The 17051-nt window shown below is 37.4% G+C and overlaps 1 protein-coding gene and 1 pseudogene across 3 annotated transcripts; one reads left to right on the top strand and one right to left on the bottom strand.

Moving 5' to 3' along the window:
* Window positions 1-583: 583 nt before the first annotated feature.
* SPC25 (SPC25, NDC80 kinetochore complex component) lies at window positions 584-16774 on the top strand. Of its 3 annotated transcripts, none has more exons than XM_027558434.1 (7): window positions 584-765; window positions 1742-1894; window positions 1999-2064; window positions 7204-7350; window positions 8798-8902; window positions 10763-10861; window positions 12781-16774. In XM_027558434.1, the coding sequence occupies exons 2-7, from the start codon at window positions 1756-1758 to the stop codon at window positions 12903-12905; spliced, it is 681 nt and encodes a 226-aa protein (XP_027414235.1). In that variant the 5' UTR covers window positions 584-765; window positions 1742-1755; the 3' UTR covers window positions 12906-16774. The 3 variants fall into 3 exon arrangements, with proteins under 3 accessions (XP_027414235.1, XP_027414225.1, XP_027414242.1); XM_027558424.1 differs by having other exon boundaries at window positions 584-727; XM_027558441.1 differs by having other exon boundaries at window positions 585-685.
* LOC113881489 lies at window positions 10378-10477 on the bottom strand (annotated as a pseudogene).
* Window positions 16775-17051: the final 277 nt, after the last annotated feature.

Genomic DNA, 17051 nt, shown 5'->3' on the forward strand with positions numbered 1-17051 from the left:
CCACTAGACAGATTAAGCAATGGTATTTTTATAAGCTTTATTAAGTGAGTGAAGTCGCTCAGTCGTGTCCGACTCTTTGCAACCCCATGGACTGTAGCCTACTAGGCTCTGAGGAGCTTCTCAGTCCATGGAATTTTCCAGGCAACAGTACTGGAGTGGGTTGCCATTTCCTTCTCCAGGGAATCTTCTCAACCCAGGGATCGAACCTGGGTGACCCGCACTGCAGGCAGACGCTTTACCCTCTGAGCCACCAGGGAAGCCTTAGTTTTATTTAAGCTACCTGTAGCATTAAAGAAAAGGCTATATACTTGGCAACAGAATACAATTAAAGTTCAATATTTATATATTTTTTTTGCGGAAACCTTTATCTGAAAAGGATGAATGGCCAGTCAGGCGAGTCCTCCAGGAGCTGTAATACTTTCCTGAAGTAGAGCTGACGAGGTCGGCTGTTCTCAAAAAAAGAACTACCAATCCCAGAATGCCATTTTCTCTATTTTTCTCGCGAGAATCCCAGAGGGCTAGCTCAACCAATCCCTTCATGAAAGAGCCTACGCTATAAGCCAATAAGAAGGCGTATGGGACCCCAAAGGCGGGAGGCGGAAGGCGCCTTAGGTTTGAAATAGGAAAGCTGGCTTGGCTGCGGCAGCGGATTTTGGAGTTCGGCTGTGGATTGAAATCGATTCAGGTCTTGTGGGGCGGGTGGCCGGGCTCAGGCCTGCCGGAGAAGGTGGGAATTGAGCTGGGCTCCGAAACCCGCCTGTCGCGGTAGGGGAAAGTGGGTTTGGAGGCGGAATGCGTATTTTTGGGGCGGAGTCTGAAATGTACCTCTTGTTGCTGTTTAGGGAGCAGAATGGGCAGCCACAAGGCAGAGGGGTTTGGGGTTTCACCGAAGACAAGTCTGCGAATTTTCTGAGGAGATTTTATGTCATTGGGAAGGTTGTAGCGTTACAGAAAACCAATGGGACCTGGGATCTTAGATCCTTTCACAGGGGAGGAACTGAGGCCGGGAAAGTCGAGGTTACTTGTACAGGTCCTGGACTAAACCTACTAAACTGTCCTCCAGTTTCCATTTTACTGCCACCTGCCCTGATCTGGAGGTGGAGGAGGAAGGAGTGTAGATAAGTGGGATCTTACCCCATGATTGGGGCTGCGCCTTCCGGGACCTGGCAATCCAGGCCGGAATCAAAAGGGTCAGAGTTGGAAGGAGTCTAAGCAGTCCCCAACTTTACTTGTGAGAAAACGGAGGCAGAGTCATATTTCCCAGGGTCAGAGTGAGTGTTGCGTGGGGATAACAGTCATTGCTACTAATGAATTCCTAGGGAGTGATGGTGTTCTGATTTCCTGCTGCACCTATACCATAGTTAAGTTTCGGTGGCTTGATATGCCCTGGGATATTTAGAGTTAAAAGTAAGTTGCTATGGGAGTAGGGGTTTAAGGGATGCACATTACCCTATCAACAAGGATTTACTGTATAGCACGGTAGATTGAAATCTTGTAATAAACTATAATGGAATCGAGTAGAAAAATAGAATATAGATATATATATGACTGAATCACTTTGTTGTACACCTAAAACTAACACAGTATTGTAAATAAACTATACTTCAGTGTATTAAAGAAAGTAAGTTGCTAACCATTTTCTAGCAAATATCAAACTGCAAAAATATACTTGACTAAAATACGTGGCTGATATGGTTTCAGTAACTTAAAAAATACAAAGTGTGTCCTATTTGTTTTGTAGCCTTGTCTTACAAAATGGTAGAGGATGAACTGGCACTATTTGATAAGAGCATAAATGAATTTTGGAATAAATTCAAAAGCACTGTCAGTGACACCTCCTGTCAGATGGTGGGACTAAGAGAAACCTACAAGGACTCCATTAAAGCATTTGCAGGTACCTATATTTAACTCATAACATGCTGTTATTCTTTGTTGTTCTTGTCTGTTTTTTAGTGTAATTTCAGCTGAATTGAAACTTCAACTCCTTTCCTCTTTCAGAAAAGCTGTCTGTGAAATTAAAGGAAGAAGAACGGATGGTTGAAATGTTTCTGGAATATCAAAATCGTATGTGACAAACTGTAGAAGTAGATCATAGAGTTTTTTTAGATTAAACATCTTCAGAAAATCCCTCATACAAGTAAAACAGTGTGTTTATATATATCAGTTCAGTTCAATCGCTCAGTCGTGTCCCACTCTTTGCAACCCCCTGGACTGCAGCATGCCAAGCTTTCCTGTCCATCACCAACTCCCAGAGCTTGCTCAAACTCATGTCCATCGAGTCGGTGATGCCATCCAACCATCTCATCCTCTGTCATCCCCTTCTCCTCGTGCCTTCAGTATTTCCCAGCATCAGGGTCTTTTCCAGTGAGTCAGTTCTTTGTATGAGGTGGCCAAAGTATTGGAGCTTCAGCTTGAACATCAGTCCTTCCAATGAATACCCAGTCCACCTTTAGGATGGACTGGTTGTATCTCCTTGCAGTCCAAGGGACTCTCAAGAGTCTTCTCCAATACCACAGTTCAAAAGCATCAATTCTTTGGCGCTCAGCTTTCTTTATGGTCCATGTATATGTATGTATATGTATATACAGCTTCTCTGGGGGCTTAGTGGTAAAGAATTTGCCTGCCAATGCAGAAGTAACAAGAGAAGTGGGTTCAATCTCTGGGTTGGGAAGATCCCCTGGAGGAGGAAATGGCAACCCACTCCAGTATTCTTGCCTGGAAAATTCCGGAAGAGCCTGGCAGGCTGCAGTCCATGGGGTCATAAAGAGTTGGACTGAGCACACATGCACACAATCCAGCTTAATAAATACAACATCCTATGTTATACCTTCCTCTTTTCTCACCTTCTAGAACTAATCTGTCAGTATTTTACTTTAGTATTGAGGTTTTGAATGTTATATATGTGGCAGCATTTTGTATTAATATGTATTCTGTCCCCTTTTCACTTAGCATTTGCTCCTGAGATTCATCTTCACTGATGTATAAGTGCCCATATTTTTGAAAAATGAGTTTCACAGACTAGAATACAAAATCAGTACATGTTCATCACACTGATGTATAAATGCCCATGTTTTTTTAAAATGAGTTTCACAACTTTGAAAAACTAGTTCTCTCAGCTCTTTGGTTGTAGGTTTAAAATCTGACAGTTTTTCTCTCTATATTTTTATTGCTCCTGCCTTTCAATGGCACCCCACTCCAGTACTCTTGCCTGGAAGATCCCATGGATGGAGGAGCCTGGTAGGCTGCAGTCCATGGGGTCGTGAAGAGTCGGACACGACTGAGCGACTTCACTTTCACTTTTCACTTTCATGCATTGGAGAAGGAAATGGCAACCCACCCCAGTGTTCTTGCCTGGAGAATCCCAGGGACGGGGGAACCTGGTGGGCTGCCGTCTATGGGGTCACACAGAGTCGGACACGACTGAAGCAACTTAGCAGCAGATTGTCCAGAGTGGATTAGCAGCTTTTACTGAATTCTCACACACAGACCACAGGCTTGTAGCCACAGGCCAAAATCCACTGGAGATACTAAATTTTGCCAAACCATGTTTTGAACACTGTCAAATCAGAGTGTCTTTACATGGGACGCATGTACTTAATGTGCTACAGTCCCTGATTGTTTCTTCTGCTTTGCTTTGCCTTGACCACTTATTATCTGGCCCCTGAAGGCATGTGATTTTGGAACTCCTGGGAGGCTGTTATAGGAGACTTCTACCCAGGTCCACTTTCTTAGCTGCCCTGAAGCTTCCATGCTCTTTTACTGCTTCTCATTCCCTCTGTAACCAGCAGCAGGAAGGAAAAGCACACAATCCTTCGAATGTTAGAATAAAAACATTCCTATACATGGTATTTATGTACCACTTACTAGCTTAAAATTTTTCGTACCATCATTAGATACCCTAATCCTGTGGGGTAAATAAATGGGACAGCCATTGTTAAACTTGTGTTTTGTTGTTCAGTTGCTCAGTCGTGCCTGACTCGGCAACCCCGTGAACTGCAGTGTGCTACGTTTCCCTGTCCTTCCCCATCTTCAGGAGCTTGCTCAAACTCATGTCCATTGAGTCGGTGATGCCATCCAACCATCTCATCCTCTGTCATCCTCTTCTCCTGCCTTCAATCTTCCCAACATCAGGGTCTTTTCTAATGAGTCGGCACTTTGCATCAGGTGGCCAAAATACTTGCTTTACAACTGAGGAAAAGAGGACCGACAGTTGTGATTGAATCAAGGTCCTCGGGTAACAGCTGAGAAGCCAGAGGGGCACTGAGAACTTTTGGCATTTACATCTGCATCTCTTTTGCAGTAAAATTCAACTTAATTATCCTTAAAAAGTAGCATTTTTCTTTCTGGTAATTCTGATAAGATGTTTACTTTTAAATTATGTCTTACATAATCTGATCATGTCCACAAAGTCTTAGAAAATACAGAAAAGTGTGTAATTGGTATGTTTATTGCTTTATTTGCATTTCTGTGATTACTGAGTTTAAATTATCTTTTGTATTTGTTAATCATCTTCATTTTGTGTTTCCTTTGTTCATTCCTTTGTCCTTTTCTTTCAAATTTATATTTGTGTCTTCTTTAGATTAAGAATAGTAACCTTTGTTGAGAGAGGATAGTTTAATGGCTAAAAGCATGACCTTTGAAGTTAAGACCTAAGTTTGAATTCAGGTCTTACTGTTCGTTGCATTCTAGCAGGTAAAGCTGTGAGCAAGTTTTTGAACTGCTGAGATTTCTTTTTCTTCTTCTTTGTTTTAATTGAAGTTATGGTTAGTTTACAGGGTGTTAGTTTCAGGTATACAGGAAAGTGATTCAGTTATATATACATATTTATTGTTTTTCAGATTTTTTTCCCTTACAGGTTATTACAAAATATTGAGTAGAGTTCCCTGTGCTATACAGCAGGTCCTTGTTGATTATCTGTTTTATATATATTAGGTTTTTCTCTTTTAAAAAAGAGTAAGACGTCCATCATAGTTGTATTATTGTGAAACGTGAGTAAATTTATATAAATATAAGAGCAAGTATCTAGCTTATAGTAGAGTTTTTATATTTATTTGATTCAAATATAAGTTTGTCTGCTTGCCTGCCTTTGTCTTCAATTTCCTTTTGCCTTCAAGTAAAAAGATCTTTCCCCATATAGTTAATTTTATATTCACAGATACTGCCTTTTAGGTTTCATAAAGTTTCATTTTACATTTAAATATATAATTTAAATGTGGATTTTATTTTGGATTTCAGCACTGTTTGGGGAACAGTCTACCTCTTGATTTATGATATTTATCCTAGTAATTTCCTAAATATACCCATATTTGTTTGTGATCTTTTGTTTGTTTAACTGAGTTGTAGTCAACTACTGCACCACTATTGTGTTAATGCTGTCACAGTCACAGTTGTTGAATCTGATAGGGCAAGTCCCTTTTCTTACTATTTTCTCTCCATATTTCCTAGCTGTTCTCACCTGTGTAATTACTTCTGTTGGATCTTCCCTTTCTCTTCCCTCCAAATTCCACTGGGGCTTTATTAAACACAGAAATGGGTTTGGGAAATATTTTCATCTTTATAATATTTAGAAGCTTAAAATGTCTCTCCATATAACTGGGTCAAATGTATGCCTGAGACAAGTTTTGCATTTTTTTCCTTACAAAGCCTGCATATATCTTGATCTAGATTATTCTTGAACGTCTTGATTTCCACCTTCCTTCTTCCGTTCAGTCAGTTGAGTTCAGTTGCTCAGTCTTGTCTGACTCTTTGTGACCCTGTGGATTGCAGCATGCCAGGCTTCCCTGTCCATCACCAACTCCTGGACCCTACTCGAACTCATGTCCATTGAGTCAGTGATGCCATCCAACCATCTCATCCTCTGTCATTCCTTTCTCCTCCTGCCTTCAATCTTTCCCAGCATCAGGGTCTTTTCCAGTAAGTTAGTTCTTCACATCAGGTGGCCAAAGTATTGAAGTGTAAGCTTGAGCATCAGTCCCTCCAATGAATATTCAGAACTGATTTCCTTTAGGATTGACTGGTTTGATCTCCTTGCAGTCCAAGGGACTCTCAAGAGTCTTTTCCAACACCACAGTTCAAAAGCATCAATTCTTTGGCACTCAGCTTTCTTTATAGTTCAGTTCTCACATCCTGATTTGGAACCAGTCTGTTGTTCCATGTCTAGTTCTAACTGTTGCTTCCTGACCTGCATACAGATTTCTCAGGAGGCGGGTCAGGTAGTCTGATATTCCCATCTCTAAGAATTTTCCAGTTTGTTGTGATCCACACAGTCAAAAGCTTTGGCGTAGTCAATAAAGCAGAAGTAGATGTTTTTCTGGAATTCTCGCCTTTTCTATGATCCAACGGATGTTGGCGATTTGATCTCTGGTTTCTCTGCCTTTTCTAAATCCAGCTTGACTATCTGGAAGTTCACGGTTCACGTACTGTTGAAGCCTGGCTTGGAGAATTTTGAGCATTACTTTGCTAGCGTGTGAGATGAGTGCAATTATGTGGTAGTTTGAACATTCTTTGGCATTGCCTTTCTTTGGTATTGGAATGAAAACAGACCTTTTCCAGTCCTGTGGCCACTGCTGAGTTTTCCAAATTTGCTAGCATATTGAGTGCAGCATTTTAACAGCATCATCTTTTAGGATTTAAAATAGCTCAGCTGGAATTCTATCACCTCCACTAGCTTTGTTCATAGTTATGTTTCCTAAGGCCCACTTGACTTAACATCCAGTATGTCTGGCTCTAGGTAAGTGATTACATCATCGTGGTTATCTGGGTCATGAAGATCTTTTTAATATAGTTCTGTATATTCTTCCTTCTTCACTGCCTCCTTACCTTCCTTTCTTCCTCTCTCCTTTCTTCTATCACTTTGGTATATTTCAGAATAAAAGCCATCTTTAGAGTTTGTTCATCTTTGGTGGTGTTTTCCTTATGTACTTATTTGAAGGGGAGAGCTGCAAAGGTCATGATCTGATTTTGTATTTCTTGGTTTAATTTGGCATTCTCATTTAAAAATGCATTTTTTGTCTGCTCATTTTTGTTTTCAAAGACAAATAGAAAAGGATAAAGATTCTTGTTCTTTTATGGTTTTTTAATCGTCAGGAAATGCTTATCAATTAAAACATTAATTTTGTGAAAGTCAGTATTTTGCTCTTTTTATAGATACATGTTGATGAGCAAAGCATATAGATTCTAGCTAATACTTTGTGCTTCTTACAGAAATCTGCAGACAGAATAAGCTCATTCAAGAGAAAAAAGAGAATTTATTAAAGTTGATTGCTGAAGTAAAAGACAAAAAACAGGAAGTGGAGGCACTGACTGCAAATATCCAGGATCTTAAGGAAGAATATGCTAGGAAGAAGGAAAGTAAGTTTCCAGTTGTACAGGTGTTTAAAACAATCTAAATTTCAAAGTAGTGATGGCTCACAATTATGTACATTTTGCCTTCTCCCCAGTTCATTGCCAGCAGTAGCTAACATACTTTAAGGCCATAGCTAGTCATTCATCTCTCTCTGTAAGGTGTCTGTGAAGTTTGCTAAGTGGGTTTCATTTTCCTTCTTTTGCTTAAAGAACCTTTTTTTTCTGTCTTTTAAAAAATTTATTTAGTTTTAATTAAAGGAAGTTGCTTTACAGTATTGTGTTGGTTTCTGCCAAACATCAACATGAATCAGCCATAGGTATACCAGCGTCCCTCCCTAATGACCCTCCCTCACACCTCCCGCATTCCACCCCTGTAGGTTGTTACAGAGCCCCAGTTTGAGTTCCCTGAGGCATAACAGCAATTCCTATTGGCTGTCTATTATACATATGGTAATGTATGTTTCCATGTTACTCTCTCCATATATCCCACCCTGTCCTTCCTAACCCTCCTCTTGTCCATAAATCTGTCTCCATTGCTTCCCTGCAAATAATTTCATCAGTACCATCTTTCCAGATTCCATATATATGCATTAATGAAGACTGATTCTTTTGATTTCTAATAGAACCAGAGAATAATGAAATTGAGTTTCATTATTGTGGGAGTTTAATTAAGCAGAGTGGGAGACAGTTTCACTAAATAAGATTTGCCTGGGAGAAACCATTGTGTAATTTATGCAACAGATTCATTGATCACGCATCCTCTGCCAGGAACTATTAAGCGTGTTCTTCATGCTGTAAAGCCTCTTTGTCTAAGACTTTTATATTTTTTTTAAAAAGCTGCTTCTTTTAGATAGAAGACTTGTTTGCCCATAAATGAAATAATCAATTCTAAAATCTCTTGAATATAGCAAAGTTAGTTTCTTGAATGCTTTTTCTTATAGAATTTGTGTACGAATCGACATTATTTTTTTCAACTCTTAAGTATTGCTTAGGGAATATTGCATTAACTTTTGAAGAAAAGTTTTAAACTAGCATGAAATAACGCTGATTTCCTATTTAAAATAATAGAATATTTTTCCAGTGAAGCAACTGATACATTTTTGGCTAACTAAAAAAAGCGAAATGGTGTACAAGAAGTCTTTCTGTTTCTCTGCTGCTTGCAAGTCCTTGGCCTATTTATTCATGCTGCTTTATAATAAAATAGAACAAAACTTATTCCTCTTAATACTGGTGTGTATTTTTTCATGCAGTTTTTCCTTCCAGCTTAAATGAACAGAAGCCCCTTTTACTACTTGGTGGAGATAGAAAGTGTAGTAAGTGTAAATGTAAGCTGATTTATTTGCCTGGTATCATTTTTATGGTTGTTTAAAAGTTTTTAAAAATTAGTTAAAAGAATATTAACTGAATGTTATTTAAAATATTCTATACTCATTGTATGTGTTTTTAATCATAGCTATTTCCACTGCTAACAAAGCTAATGAAGAGAGGTTGAAAAGGCTACAGAAATCTGCAGACTTGTATAAAGATCGACTTGGACTAGAAATTCGAAAAATTTATGGTTAGTATATTAATATAAGTAAAACATAGGATATTTGAAAAGTCTGTCTTAAGTAGAAAAGAATCTTTAAAATATTTTCAGCTAAGATTGTTAACACACATAACTTTTTAAACAGTAAGAAAAAATTACAAAACTTTTATCACCCTAATGTAATTACTCTTGCCTTGGTTATTTATCATCCAGTATTTTAGTAAATGTATTTTAGGCATGGTTGCCAGCATGCAAAAAATTTTTTTGTTCCTTGTTCTTACTGGTATTGTATGATTAGTATTTCTCTAATTGCTATAGCCTTCATAATGGTAATTTTAACATAGTGGTATAATAATTCATTCCATAAGTGTAGCTTAATTTATTCAGTCTTTTATCTATTGTTTAACCTATATATTACTCTAAGTTTAACACTTGGATTTTACATTTTTCAGTTTTAGATATACTATAGTGGACATACATAGACTTCTCCATTTGGGGGCACAATTTTCATGAAATTCCCAGAGATGAATTACTGCGTTAAAGCATAGGAATATTTCTGCCACTGTTACATATATATGTGTCAATTTATAGAAATACTTATGGTGTTGGGAGTCCCCAAGATTACATTCTGTTTTGGTGATTTCACTAGAAAGATTTACAAGACTCAGGGTGGCTCAGATTTATGGCAGTGAAAGGATGTGAAACAAAATCAGCCCAAAGGAAAAAGTCACGTGGGGCAAAATCTAAAGGAAACAAGTTTTCAAGAGCCTTAAGCCAGTGGACTCACATAGGATGTGGTTAATCCCTTCAGCATCGAATTGTGACAGTACATGTGAAGTGGTGTCTACCAGGGAACCTCATTAGAGACTCTGGAAGCTTGGCCAGGTTTTGCTTGGACTTCACCCCAGGAATTATTTGCATTGCTGATTTTGCTGTATCCTTTCACTGTTATCATAGCTCTGAGTACAACCAGTGGTGAGCCCCAGGAATCCTCCTAGTGAATTTTCAAACCTGTGGTAGGCTTGGGGATCTCTGATACCCCAGACAAGGACCAGTCTTGCAAACAGACCTTTTCTGGGGATAGAAGTCTCAGGCCTGCTAGGTCAACTATTTATGCAATCTGTGTATAATGTAAAGAGTACCCATTTCATTGTTATTTGTGCCAGAATTGTAGTTTCTTTTTAAAGTTTTTTGGTTTATTTTATTATCTGGCAGTTGATTAGATAATAGAAACTTTTAAAAATTACATTTCTTTGATTATTAATGAAAATGTGACCATTTTCCCCATTTATTTACTAATTATACTTCTTTCTTAAATTGGACCCTCTATTCATCAATCTGTTTGCCTTAGTTTTGGTGTTTTTCTTATCTGTCAGAATGAGTTTTTAATACAAAATATTAACCTTTGCTTAGAGGAGAACATAAAGACCAGCTCTGAACTTTTTAAAAAATTTTATTTAGTTTTAATTGGGGGACAACTGCTTTACAATATTGTGTTGGTTTCTAAAAATATGGAACGCTTCATAAATTTACATGTTATCTTTTCACAGGGATGATGCTAATCTCTGTATCATTCCAGTTTTAGTGTATGTGCTACTGAAGCAAGCGTAGCTCTGAACTTTTGATCCGTTGGTCTTTAAGTTTATCTTCACTGTTATCTTGAGGTGCTTTTTTGTGTTTTGTTTAGTTTTGTCTCAAAACCACTTTTAAAGCTTTAAAATTATTTTTAGATTTAAAGTAGAAGTTTCTCATAGTCCTCAAAATCAGGAAATACTGTTTTATAGCAGTGTAGATATTAATCAGAGATGGAGGGAAAAAAGCTCATCTCAACTGAGAGCTTTGGCACAATAAAATAATTCTCATACTAAATAATTTAATCCCTTTTTTCAGGTGATAAGTTGCAGTTTATATTCACTGATATTGACCCTAAGCATCCTGATCGCCCATTTATGTTTTCCCTATGCCTAAACGAAGCAAGGGACTATGAAGGTATGTACTCCTATCTCTTAACTGGTATTTAAGATTGGCATCCTGGAATGTTATTTGACTTAGAACATAAAGTAACGTGAAGGCAAGTAATATTCCCACAAGCTGTTGCTTTCTTTTCCAGTCTTGCTTCTTGTGATATTGTCTTCTAAAGGCAATGACTATAATTTTGATTTATAGATAGTATCCAGGAACCTTAATAAGTAACTTCTCTTCCGGATGGCACAGTGCCACAATGGCTGAAAGACTTAAAAGACCAGCGATCACTGTATTTCATACGCAAGTTTGAATTATGCTCTTAGAGTACTTAAAGCTAAAGCTATAAAGGATATGACTGCCTAAATGTGGATATTGTATGTGATCTAAGTAGATGATTTTCAATTTGAATGTGATAATTTAATTTCCAAAAAATAAATTTTAAAATATCCTATCCTGAAAATCCCAAATGTTGATAATTTTGCCTCGTTACTGATTCTGCAGTGATCCAGAAAGGTCTTTAATGTATGGGAAGTTATATGTTCGGCAATAGTGTGAACAAAAAGAATGGAAATTTATTTATTTCTTTTTATTATTCTAATGTTAAGGATTCTAAAATAATCCTTAACTTACTGGAATTCAGAAAAATGGTTCTTAGCTCTTTATACCTGTGTCCTCAAAGTATTTGTATTAATAGCAGATGGACACTCAGGAAAACGGCTGAGTTGGCTCCCTGATGTGACTTAGTGACTCGAATTTATAGTTTAGGAATGTAGTTCAAGTACAAATGTTTTTTTTTTTTTCTCTCAAGGTAAATATCTTCTAATCTGATGGTGTGTATCAAGCCATCTATAGGAGCCATGTATTGATGATTAAAATCAAAAGTGTAGTCTTTGGTAAAGGTACATGGACTAGAGATTTTGAGCACTCTAAAATTAATTGTTTTCTTAGCAAATTTAGCCTTCCTAGTAGCCTTTACCTAGGGATAATTGATAATTCAAATAAATAAAAATGGAATTGTGACCAAAAATAAATAAATAAATAAATAAAAAGTAAATCCCAAAACCTCCTACCTAGCTTCTCAGTTTTCTCTAAATTGGATAGCCTCTCTTGTTATATAGTGTTATAGTATTTGATAATGTATTAAAATAGAGTCTACAGTATAAATTTGGGACCAGGTGCTCTTTGCTGTTCTTTCTCTGCTTTGGTCATGGGCCTTGTTTCCCAAGCAGTCTCTGCCAAAGAACTGGGAATCTGACAGACTTCAATTTCTTCTTGGACAAAGGGCAAGCCTGATGGTAGAGAAAGTTGTATCATTCCTTTCCTTCGACCACCTTCACAGGAGACTTGCTCCTAGTACGTACCAGCTGGTGCAACTGCATGTGAGGGCCATACTGTTAGCTGTGACTTTGAGTCCCATTTGGCCACGTAAATACAACTTTGGGAATAGCAGCTACATTTTCTAATGATCCCCATTTCAGTTGTAAAACAGCAGATATTTCTTTCCATAGTTGTCAGTTATTAAGGGTTGGCGTTGAAAGTTGTTCTTTTGACCGAGTGGTCAGAAATTAGATTTGAGGCCAAATTTTGCACAGAAAACTGACAACAGTTTAAAAAAAAATACTGTTAAAATAGTTTAAATAGTTAAAATGTATGGGAAAGATGATAGGAAATGTATCTGCCTTCTGTTCTGTATCTCTGAGCTCTTCAATCCTTGATTACCATCTGTGTGAAACAAGATTGTAGTATTTAATATTTGAATATTTAGAGATTAAACAAAGCAAAGGTCCAAAAGATAGTTAGGATATGAAAATCAAGTTTGTGTGTCATTCTGTGCTGAAAGCATTTCAGGAAAATGGAATTGAACCGACTCGAATCATATGAGAGCGTCTAAGTTAGGAATACATCTCTTCTAAAAATATTGTCTCCTTTTTTTTTCCTTCTAGTGTCAGATAGTGCTCCTCATCTTGAGTGCCTCGCAGAATTTCAAGAAAAAGTAAGGCAGACCAACAATTTTTCGGCTTTTCTTGCCAACGTTCGGAAAGCTTTTACTGCCCTGGTTTATAATTAACATATACACAGTGTATAAAAACCGTTATCCCTTTGTATTTCTCTTTTTTGAAAAACTGTCATTATTCGGTGTTTGTCTATAATCTTTATTTTTGTAACATTTCTGTGTGCTGATTTTTGTCAATTATTTTAATTAAAATCTTGGGAAAGAAGGTTTAAGTCAAGCTATTAGAAGTCATGGATCAGTAATAATAAAAAATGAAGGGAGTGAGTCCAACCTGTGGTTTGCAATTTCTAAAATGTACTTCACAGAGTAAATGCTATCATCCTAATGTCTTAAAGGAAGGAATGTTTTATCTTAAACCAAGAGGGATCTACAGTTAAAGGACAAATCTTTGTACCAGAAGAAAATTGTGTTCTAAAATATCTAGAAAAGGATCTAATTTTGAAAATCCAAATGTAGAAAATTCATAAGCAATTTCCATAGACATATATTTGACATCTTTGGAATCTATTCAATACAGACTACAACTCAGTCAGTTTTCTTATAGAATTTCATTTTTGTCACTATTTTTTCCTTACAAATTTGGTTGTGCTTAGGTCTGCTGGCTTTAGTAGAAGCCACATACTACTGTCTCAGGATATCTTGGGCACGCCTAAAAGCCATGGAGCAGTGGCCTCCATGCTTCTAGCTACTTCTGGCTTCCCCTTGCTGTCTGGTGGGGGAGGTTAAGCCAGTTGTCTAGCCAGGGCTGGAGGGAGCTTCAGAGCACTGTCCCTCAGTTGGCTCTCATGTCTAGGACTTGGCTCAGGGTTCTGCTCACCATCGTATAGCAGTGGAATTTATCTAAGAATGCTGTGGGCCAGTGGGAATGTTATTACTCAGCCATCCCCAGTGTGCAGACCAGCTTTTAGGCACCACTGATTGATACTGTCTCTGCAGAGATGAAAGGCTGATAAACTGCCCTGGAGATTGGAGTGTGTGGTACAAATAATCATCTTATCCTGTCTTAGCATGGGCTTGGCTAAAGGAATATTTTAACAGGCAGTTCAGTGAGCAGACTATCCAGTTTTCCTAGGCAAACCTTCACATTTGGCTTTATTTTGTAATATACCTACATTTAAATGAGTATAGAAAGCCATATCAAAACCCAGCTTTGGTTTTTATGGACCTGGCTTGGTTTGGAGTTTATATAAGCAGGATCCATTTCTTAGCTGTTTCTCCTGGGTTAAGATTCCATGGGATGAACCCCAGCAATTTCAAGTTCATCTCAATCTCTGAACCAATCACTGGTGATCAGAAGAGTAAAGTATATACATTGGATTAGGTTAGCTCCTCGGGATACCCAGGTCTGGAGGTGGATTAAGCACGATAACTGAGCTAAGAGTAGGGATGTTATTCTTTAAATGGAAATAAACACTAAATGTTTAACATAAAAAAGATAGCAGGTGACTATTATAGTGAGTACATATTTACTGAATTCCCTGCTTGAAATATATCAACAAGGAACAAAAAATTTTTTCATTAAAACTAGAGAAAAACCACATATCCTACCACAAATTCTGGATATAATGTTTTGAACGATAGAGTGAAAAGGCACCAGGCATTGATTCTGAAAGATCTTTTTTACCTGCAAGGTAGAGAAATGAAGATTGGGGATGAGAGACTTAATGGGAAACTCTCCGCTTAGATCCATTTCTCTTCAAGGACCACCATTCTTCACTTCTAACTGGGGGTCCATCTAGTCAAAGCTATGGTTTTTCCAGTAGTCATGTCCAGATGTGAGAGTTGGACTATGAAGAAGATTGAGCGCCAAAGAATTAATGCTTTCAAACTCTGGTGCTCGAAAAGACTTGAGAGTCCCTTGGACTGCAAGGAGATCAAACCAGTTAATCCTAAAGAAAATCAACCCTGAATATTCATTGGAAGGACTGATGCTGAAGCTGAAGCTCCAATACTTAGGCCACCTGATGCGAAGAGCCAACTCACTGGAAGAGACCTTGTTGCTGGGAAAGATTGAGGACAGGAGGAAAAGGGGGTGACAGGATGAGATGGTTGGATGGCATCATTCACTCAATGGACATAAGTTTGAGCAAACTCCAGGAGATAATGAACAGGGAACCTGGTGTGTTACATTCCATGGAGTCGCAAAGAGTGGGACACAACTGAGCAACTGAACAATAATGACAAGCTTAAATTTTAAAGTTTAAAGCACATTATGAAAATTGTGCTTTGAATGGTTAAGAACACATAAGAAAGGGAAACCAAGCTAGTCCATTAAACTTCCTCTATCCATTTTATTTAGGATGGTATGTTGTAAAAACAAAATAATAGTTTTCAGCATTTAAAACTTTCCTGATGCAGAAATAAAGCACAAGATACAAGATACAAAATACAATTTCTTAAATGGGAAAGAAATATGCCTAAGTAGTAAAACCAATTGAAATGGAATCTCAATGGGGTACACTAACCTATTCCACATTTTGTAATAAAGTGGAACAAGACCTCTAAAATTAAACTCAATCACTAAGTTAAAAAAACAGAATCAGCACAAAATCTGCTAAAATGTCTTACTAATGGGTTTAAAGTTTTGATTTCCCATTGGATTAGAAAGTGTTGCTTCTCTTCCAGTTCAGAGGATTCTGATACAGCGACAATTAGTTATACCTTAATTTGTGTACCGTGACAGTGAATTGCCTGTTTAGCTATAAAGCTAGCATAGTGTCTTTCCAGGGGCTCAGTGGTAAAGAATCCGCCTTCTAACGCAGAAGAAGGAGACATGGGTTCTATCCCTGGGTTGGGAAGATCCCCTGGAGGAGGAAATTCGACCCACTCTGGTATTCTTGCCTGGAAAATTTCACGGACGGGGAGCTTTGTGGGCTACAGTCCATGGGATGGCACAAAGTTAGACACGAACAACTGAGCAAAATAGCATAGTAGCTAACATACAGTAGAAACTTAATACGTAGTTGTCAATGTTGAACACATTTCCAGACTCAGTAGAAAATTATTTAATGGGAAATTTAAATTACACCTTTGAAAAGGAGCTGACATGTTCGGTAATACCTACAGGCATGTTGCTGAGATGTCCAGCAATTTTTAACAGGTAAAGACAGCTGTATAGGTAATTCTTGAAAAAATGGCAAGCTAATCGAGAACAAGACTCTAAATAAAGACAAGGGTTTCATCTATGTAGAAAAAGAGTCTTGTCAATTAAGTAAGTAAACTGGAGAGTATGCAAGCTATTTCGAATCAGCTCCTTTTATAGTATTGTTAAACATGTTGTGTGAAGTGTGAACAATGTATGATGAGATATGTGAAGGATATTTGGAGTTTATAGACACGTTACTCTCTTTCCTTATCAACTAGGCAAGCTGGAGGTAGCTGCTAGGCTAAGGTGCAACAAATGGAAAAACTTCAAGGAAGAAATTATTTTACTCAGCTGCATAGATTTTTACAAAAATTCAGAAAGAGGCAGTATTTAAGATTCAAATAAATGTGATCTATATAATGGTAAATCTTGAATAAATGCTCTGTGTGTGTGTGTGAAAAATTCTGCTTTCCAGTATCAACATGGTAACATGAAAAGATTTGAGAATTAAGATGTGGTCCAGTTGTTGTTCTATTATTAAAACTGATACATGATCTTGGACAAATCAGTTTATCTTTTTGAGCTTAAATCTTCTTTCCAACCAAACTGCACTATGTGTAATTTCCCAAACTTGCCTTTTCTTTTTTGTTGAGCAGGCCAAGGAAGTTTTCTTCTATTTTCAGTTAATTAAAAGTAATTATTATAAATGTTTGTTGCATTTTATTGTGTTTTTCTGTATCTGTATGGATTTTCATCTCGTAGCTGTTAACATGGTGATTTATATTAATAGGCTTTTAAAAAAAGTTGAATTAAACTTGCCTTCCTGGAATAAATCTTAGTCATGGTGTGCAATCTGTTTAGTTTTGTTTTTAATAATGGTAGATTCAATTTTGTGAAATTTGCTTTAAATTTTTACTTCTAGAACCATGAATTAGATTGGCTTATAATTTTCCTCTGTGTATTAACATCATCTGATGTTGGTATCGTGGTTATCCTCGGTCCCAGGCCCTTGAAAATAGTTGAGATGTGCTCCTTTCTTTTCTGTTTCCTGAACAAGTTTGAATAAGGGCTTATGGCTTTTGAACACACATATAAAACTCTCTTGAGCCTGTGTT

The sequence above is a fragment of the Bos indicus x Bos taurus genome, chromosome 2 (assembly GCF_003369695.1).
Source record: "Bos indicus x Bos taurus breed Angus x Brahman F1 hybrid chromosome 2, Bos_hybrid_MaternalHap_v2.0, whole genome shotgun sequence".
Classification (NCBI taxonomy): Eukaryota; Metazoa; Chordata; class Mammalia; order Artiodactyla; family Bovidae; genus Bos; species Bos indicus x Bos taurus.